Source organism: Cervus elaphus, chromosome 25 (genome assembly GCF_910594005.1).
Source record: "Cervus elaphus chromosome 25, mCerEla1.1, whole genome shotgun sequence".
Taxonomy (NCBI): Eukaryota; Metazoa; Chordata; class Mammalia; order Artiodactyla; family Cervidae; genus Cervus; species Cervus elaphus.
This window is the reverse complement of record NC_057839.1, coordinates 17,156,133-17,164,332: the sequence shown is the minus strand read 5'-3', so window position 1 is coordinate 17,164,332 and position 8,200 is coordinate 17,156,133. Positions and strand designations below refer to the sequence as shown.

The 8,200-nt window shown below is 34.4% G+C and overlaps 1 protein-coding gene across 4 annotated transcripts in view; it reads right to left on the bottom strand.

The window, feature by feature from the left end:
* Window positions 1-1,571: 1,571 nt before the first annotated feature.
* TRIM23 (tripartite motif containing 23) overlaps window positions 1,572-8,200 on the bottom strand; it is a 33,435-nt gene continuing 26,806 nt past the window's right edge. For all 4 annotated transcript variants that reach the window (XM_043887702.1, XM_043887706.1, XM_043887705.1 and 1 more), the window contains 3 exons: window positions 7,977-8,087; window positions 6,592-6,716; window positions 1,572-3,632 (listed from right to left, as the gene is read on the bottom strand). In XM_043887702.1, coding sequence (XP_043743637.1) covers window positions 3,453-3,632; window positions 6,592-6,716; window positions 7,977-8,087 — 416 coding nt within the window. In that variant the 3' untranslated portion in view covers window positions 1,572-3,452. The remainder of the gene's footprint in view (window positions 3,633-6,591; window positions 6,717-7,976; window positions 8,088-8,200) is intronic.

Sequence of the window (8,200 nt, the reverse complement as noted above, 5' to 3'; positions counted from 1 at the left end):
CTCATAAATTACTTCATAACTTCAGAATCACTGCTTCTACTTTCCAAACAAACTCTTAGGAATTTACAGGAGGAACATGTTCAACAGACCTGTTTAGGAAATTCACATTCTCATGCTTAATATCTAAGCTTATACTTTTCCTTCTACTGATCAGCAGGATTATTTCCTTTACCCATTTTGTACCACAAACTGATGGAAGAACATGCCTTAACTTTTAATATTGTGTCCTCCTTTTAAAAAGAACTAAAACTGGGACACAAAATGACTTTCCACTATGACATTTACCTTTTTCCCCTAATTTTAGGTGTTTAGACTTACCTATCAATTCATTCATAAAAGCTTAATCCTAAACTTTGGCTGATAACTGCCACCAAGTGGTGGTGGTGATGCCTCATCCTCCCCAAAATACAATTATTTTTGCTTTGAGAGGAAATCAGGTTTGATTAATGAATTTTTCCATTCCATGTCACAAATTTACCATAATCAGTAGACCTAAAAAATATATATATTGCTATATGTCTATTTTAAAGCATGTTTTAAGCTATTAGCAAGATACTGATGCTTACTCATTAGTCCTTTTCATTTATTACTCTTTATAGGGAAAAGTACAGCTATTTTCTTCCTTATTAGCACCTTGCAAATTGAGAAGTATCTCAGTGTTACATAAAAAGTCTTTCTTTTAGCAATATTAGCTCAGGATATAACTAGGTTTTCCAAGGCCTTTTCTGAAAACAGTTATTTAAAATATGATATTCTATGTGAAACAGGTTAAATTAAAAATTTTAAAAGCAACTATTTCACTTTAGTCAGTGCAGAATTTTAGCTCTCCTTTAAAAAACACTAGTTTTAATACATATTTAAATGTGACGTAAGTTGCAAATAAAGAATAACATTTCTAAACTTTTAATAAACTATCTCAATTTGACACTGAAGTCAATCCCTATGTCATTTTGTTTTGTTTCTCCTAACCACAGCACAAGTATGACTTTAACTGGTTACTAGCCATACTACTATATAGATGATTCGAGAATTTTTAGAAAGATGATAGGATTTCTTTAAAGTGATCTTAACATTTTATTGCTATCCATTCTGATGATTTGTATAATGCAAATAATGGCTTCTGGTGATTATAAAGCATTCCAGAATTACAGGCAAGACTATACACTTGAAAAACCTGCTTTACGTAAACTATACAATAGTATTTAGCTTAATACAGAAATTCAGTGCCAGGAGGCAAATCCAAATAGACTGTATTTAAAACCTCTCAAGTTTGACATTTCCCAGAGGGAACTAGCGCAGTCTTGCTAATAATTAGTGAAAGTACAACCAGAAATAGAAATAAGAGCCTGAAAAAAACTTCTTAAAAAAATAGTAACTACTACTACTAGATACATTATAATCAGGTCTAAGCACAATTTTTAAATTGTGTTGTAGAAATATGCTAGGAATGTGATTTAAAAGTCAAGCAAAACTGGTAAAATAAATTTACAGAAGAAAGCAAGTTAACATATTAGTGTTAGACTGTTTTTGAATTACCTAGTAGACAAAACAGTTCAAGGGCTCACAGGCAAATGTAACGCGTTTTTTTATTTTTCACAGTTACTGCAATCAAATATTAATTTAATTCAGAAGTATTATATGCACAAACTATACTTGTAACAGCATGACCTTTTACTTGAAAAATAAAGGATGAGATATTACATTTACTTATTTACACACTGCCCACAACTGATGGATTTTTTTTAATGCTTTGTTTTCTAAAAGTTTCATTGTTTTTAAATGAAATATATTTGAAAAGACAACCAAAACAGTGCCACCCAGAAGTCACATCTTGTCATCAGCCATCGTAAGGATTTAACCTCATCCTAAAGTATGTGCTCAGTCGTGCCTGACTCTGTGACCCCATGGACGGTAGCCCACCAGGCTCCTCTGTCCATGGGATTCTCCAGGCAAGAATACTGGAATGGGCTGCCATTCCCATCTCCAGGGGATCTTCCCAACCCAGGGACTGAACCCGTGTCTCCTATGATGGCATGTAGATTCTTTATCAAAGAGCCCTCTAGGAAGCACTTCATCTAAAGTCTAAAAGAGTGTTAAAAAAAAAAAAAACCTATAAAACCCAATCTAGGTATTTTTAAATATAAAATTAGACTGCCATAATAAGGGAGTGTCCTTAAAAAATGAAAAACAGTAAAGAGCACACACTTTAAATTTTTTACTCACAACCCTGTAATAAATGTGATATAAACTTTTTATACATTTCTTCTTTTCCTTTTGTAGACATGTTTCTCTCAAACCACCTCTTAAGGCCTTGTCATGAAAATCCTTGATCACATTTTATTGTTTAAATAAATGCACTTATTTTGGGAAAACATTTTAAGGTAATCATTTCCACTGCTTAAATAACTTCTCTTGAGGTAGAGGTAATTTCTACTTAGATCTCTACCTTTTATGTAAGACCAACACTGGCTTCTGCGTATAACTTACTACATTTTACCTATAGTCATTCTCCTTAAAGATGCAATATTATTTTTAAAAAGCACACTACTAAGTACTTTATATTGAAAAATAGAAGGACAAATTTAGAACTCTGACCCTGGAAATAATACATCCAGGTTCAGCTCTGCAAATCAGTCTTTTCATAAGTGAAGATCAACTAGAATATAACTGACTTTCACAGTTTTTTATTAATTGTTCTTCAGTGTAGTACTGATCTGACAACATCAGGCCTAGTTGGATTACATTTCATTCTAACTTACTGGGTTTTATACAAAAGGCTTTAAGAGAGCTTTAATAAAATACTGTATAAAATATTCATCTTCTATAGCTTATAGTTCTTAGCATTAAAGATGTTCTGTTATACTGAACATTAAAGTAATCCTATTACCCAAAGATGCAGTTTGGATTTTATTTCATTAAGTCACTGCCTTTTTTGCTACTGCATACTGCCAAAATCCAGTGAAAAGGCAAGTTAAGAAGCCATGCTTCACCTGCTTCATACAGAGGGTCCATTAGACACTTGGTTGGCTATTCTTTCTTCGAATGAATAAACCTTCACCTGTTCTTCACTGTGACTACTTACTTCCCAATGCTGGATCAAATACTAATGGATCCCAGTTATTCATACCAGTAGTACCAACAGTAAGTAGAACATGCATGTGTGTGTGCTAAGTAATCTGTGTGTACACACGTAATCTGAAAAACTTAACAAATGTATGTTTTAAAAAAATGCATATCCAGTAAGTCCCTGTTTAATCCAATTTAATCTGCTCAATCAGCTATTTAAATTTTACTACAGAGTTTTTAAAAGCAATATTGTACTGAATTCCCAATCCAAGATTCCTATATATACATCGTCAATTAGCTATCTTTCAGATGTAGAATTTCTTACATCATGTTATGTGCAAAATAACTCTTAACCACGAAACTTTAAACAACTGCTACACTTAAAATCAGGCAACGTCCAATACTCCAGCAGCCACAAGTTGGCGTGAGAGCCAGTCCAATCCTTCATACAGTCCCATACCACTTCGAGCATCACAGCCCTGAATATACCAGCTTCGGCCACAGCACAATTTATGGAGACTAAGAAGCTCAGTGATTTCTTCTACTGACAGAGCTCCAGCAACATCCTAAAAGATAAATACACATAAAAAAATTTTTTCATAAGTCTATGCAAATTAGCATTTTTGTAATTATTGCTATATACAGTTTTGCTGGTATCACTTTAACAGAAGCCTAAAGTTAAAACCTAAATTCAACTTTCGGTAATTATTCAGAGATTAATGAGAACAGAAAAAGAATTGTTTTGGCTATAACAGTTTGTAAGAACAGTCTTTAAAAAAAAAATATTTGGCTGCATGAGCTCACAGGATCATCGCTGTGTCGTGAGGGATGCTTCACTGGAGCACAGGGACTGTGGCTGTGGCACAAGCTTTTAGCTGCTCCACAGCACTGGGGATCTTAGTTCCCCAACCAGGGTCACACCAGCATCCCCTGCACTGCAAGCCGGGTTCTGAACCACTGGACCACCATGCAATAGTCTTGCAATGAAATCAATGAAGGCTGTGCCCCCTGAATGAAAGATACTGCCCATGTCATTACAAGGCATCTACTTAAAAGGAAATTAATACACGTATATCAGAAGAAATGGCTCTTACGTAGGGTTTATAAAGAGTTTATTAAACTCTCCCAGGAAATTCTCTGACGGTCCAGTGGTTAAGACGGACGGAAGACAGGACTCACTGCTTTCACTGCCAGGGACCCAAGTACAGTCCCTAGTAGGGGAACTAAGATCCTGCAAGCTGTGCAGCAAGGCCAACAACAACAAAAATCTCTCCAAACAGCCCTGAATACCCTTCTTCCCAGAAGCAACCATCAGTAACAATTTCTTTCATATTTTCCCAGAAAACTTCTATGCACACTCATGTAAATGAACAGGACACATTCTAGTTTTTTTGGTTTGTTTTCTTAACACATATATTGAAAATAAAGATACCTTTCCATTGTCAGGACAAGCAGAAAAAATTTTCCACCAGTATTTTTAACTTCCGTATTGCATTCCACTGTAGGTGTAACATAATTTTCTTAACCAGTCCTATACTGAATATTTACATTGAAAATATGTGCTTATGTGCTACTACATATGCATATACATGGAGGCAAACATGTTTTTAAATACATACACTTGCAAAATTATCTCTAAGACAACCTTAGGATATCTGTCTACAGAATACATTACTAGAGAATTACAGGGTAAAAGGGCATATGCATCTAAAACAGTACTTTTTATATGCAGTACTTTGACAAAGTACTGCCATATTGCCCTCCAAGAAAATATCTCACATTAATAACCACACCAGCAGTGTATCCATGTCTGAGGATTATCAAACATTTTCATCTTTAACAAGATGATAAGTGGAAAATGGTATTTCACTCTGCCTTATTTGCATATCTTTAATCATAAAGTGAAGTGTATCAGTTCTTAATAGCTTGCCTTTTTTTTAAATTAAGGGGAAAATCCTTACTGTCTATCCAACTCTTTCTTCTTATGACATCTAAGCCACTTTATCACTCTAAAGAAAAGCATTCTTATCCTCCTAGAAGCTGTCTCAAAATCTAAGAATCTTCACCTGCCACAGTTTGAAAGTATCAGTTCTTTGGCGCTCAGCATTCTTAATGGTCCAACTCTCACATCCGTACATGACTACTGAAAAAAATCATAGCTTTGACTATATGGACCTTTGTTAGGAAAGTGCTATCTCTGCTTTACTAAGTCGTCTAGGTTTGTCATAGCTTTTCTTCCAAGGAGCAAGCATCTTTTAATTTCATGGCTGCAGTTACTGTCCGCAGTGATTCTGGAGCCCAGGAAAATAAAATTTGTCACTGTTTCCACTTTTTCCCTGTCTATTTGCCATGAAGTGATGATCTTAGTTTTTTGAATGTTGAGTTTTAAACCAGCTTTTTCATTCTTCTCTTTCATTCTCATCAAGAAGCTTTTTAGTTCCTCTTTGCTTTCTGCCATTAGAGTGGTATCATCTGCATATATGAGGTTGTTGATATTTCTCCCATCAATCTTAATTCTAGTTTGTGAGTGACTCAGCCCGGCATTTCGCATGATGTACAACATACAGTTTGGCATACTACTTTCCCAATCTGGAACCAGTCCGTTGTTCCATGTCTGGTTCTAACTGTTGCTTCTTGTCCTGATACAGGTTTCTCAGGAGACAGGTAAGGTGGTCTGGTATTCCCAGCTCTTTAAGAATTTCCACAGTTAGCTGTGATTCACACAGCAAAGGCTTTAGCATAGTCAGTGAAGCAGAAGTAGACATTTTTCTGGAATTCTTTTGCTTTTTTCTATGATCCAATGGATGTTGGCAATTTGATCTCTGGTTCCTCTGCCTTTCTAAATCCCACTTGTACATGTGGAAGTTCTCGATCCTCGCTACAGTTGAAGCCTAGCCTGAAGGATTTTGAGCATTACCTTGCTAGCATGTGAAATGAGTGCAACCATATGGTAGTTTGAACATTCTTTGGCATAACCTTTCCTTGGGACTGGAACAAAAACTGACCTTTTCCAGTCCTGTGGTCACTGCTGAATTTTTCAAATTTGCTGGCATATGTTGGTCTCCATGATGCTCTCTAAAAATATTCATGTTTTTATTTTTTCTGTCTGTAGTTGTTCTTTGCTTCACATACTAATTCAAAGTATTACCTATAATTTCAATTCAAATCCTACTTTTTATAAATCTTAGAAAATACAAACTTTAGAACTACTCTCTAATTTTCCATAATACTTTATATTAATATTACTGAAGTCACTTAGCAGTCTTCTTATTAATCTGCACTTAGCAGTACTAGAAATAAACACTTAACATGCAAACCTAAATACATAGGAGTTTCTGGTGAGTATCAACTACCTTATTTCTATCTTTATACTCCAAGGTACCAAGTACAGCACCTTCCATATAGACTGCATTCAAAATACAATGCAGAAACTTTGTATCTTCTGAGTTATTTCTCTCAAAATCTTAACAGTTACCTTATAATGTGGAATGCTAAAATAAATATTCTGAAATACAAATGTATTACCTGTTTGTTAGCAAAAATCAGGAGTAAAGCATCTCGGAGTTCTTTTTCCGTTAACAACTTTGCAAGTTCACTGTGTGCTTCACTAACTCTGTCTCTATGACTGCTATCAACAACAAACACAACAGCTATCAAAAAAAGACAAAAATATTCATTTAGTCACTTGTTTAATTTCAGTAAGTGGGCTAAATATTTTAATGTTATACTATGGTGAGTCTACCATCATTATTTTCACAGGAAGGCTGCCTATTATAGGAGCACCTAGCAATAATTAATGATATGATCTCAAGCAGTTCACCTAACTTTTGGTCTATTTTTTCCTCATTTATAACAGGATTTACAACATTTGCACTACCAAACACATATTGCTTTGCATATCATTTAATATTTTTCTCTTAATGAATGAAAATGTACCTTTCATGATCTACCTACTGATGCTCCTTCTTTGATTACTTTACTTTGATTACTCTACTTCCTTTACCAAAAGATAGTCTTTTAAAAATAAATAAGTCACCAACTTTATCTCTCCAAGGTATTCTCTTTAGGTGCCTGGCACAGCACTTTTCCATAAATTGTACTCAAAATACATAGCAGAAACTTCACGAATATCTACTGAACTGTCTTTTGAAAACTTTCCAGCTATCTAATGGCAGCTAAACATCCTAGGCTTTCAACCATTCCTCATGTTCAAAATTCCATTTCTTCCCCTTAATCACTGGCTCATACTAACCTAATATCAAAAATTTCAAAGTAAAAATTATCTGGTCTTTCTTCTAGCTGGAAAACAGGACGATATATGGAACAAGGAGCATGAACATAAGCTTTATGCTGGGGTACAGGAGGCAAAATGTACAATTCATTTATGTTAATAAATGCTAAGTGGAACGTATGTCACATAACACAGTTTGGTTAAAATCAAACCACTATGGGTTCTTCTGCTGATGATAACTAATTGTGAATGGAAATAAAGGAGTGGAGCTATTTAGAGATTATAATGGGACAAATGTTGAGTTGAATTGAATTGAATAGAGCAATAGAACTATACACCACAAATTCTACCCTATACCACACTATTGCCAATGATTATACTCATATGAACACTAATAATACTCTTTGTTAAGAATACCAAGAAGATAGTACCCTTAATTGCTTACATGTATAAGATAAATATTATGTTATCGTTTTTCATGAAATATACCAGAGTACATATCCCAGTCTATCTAGCTTAATTTTCTTAATAGTGTGGGGCGTGCTACCAATATGTAATAGTATGGTCATGTATTTAATCAATGTTAAAATATCAATTTTATTAGCTAAATCAATGCACTGAAAACTGGACTGACATTCTAAAAATTTGAAAAATTAAGATGTAATTTTTACACTCTTACCTTGGGTATTAAGGTAATAATGTTTCCACAATGGTCTTAATTTGTGTTTTCCACCTACATCCCAAATGGTGAACTTTAGATTTTTATATTCTACAGTTTCCACATTAAAACCTGTTTTTTGGAAAAAAAAACTTACTTTAATACTGACTGTGGGAGAAGGCGAGGGTGGGATGTTTTGAGAGAACAGCATTGAAACATGTATATTATAAAGGGTGAAACAGATC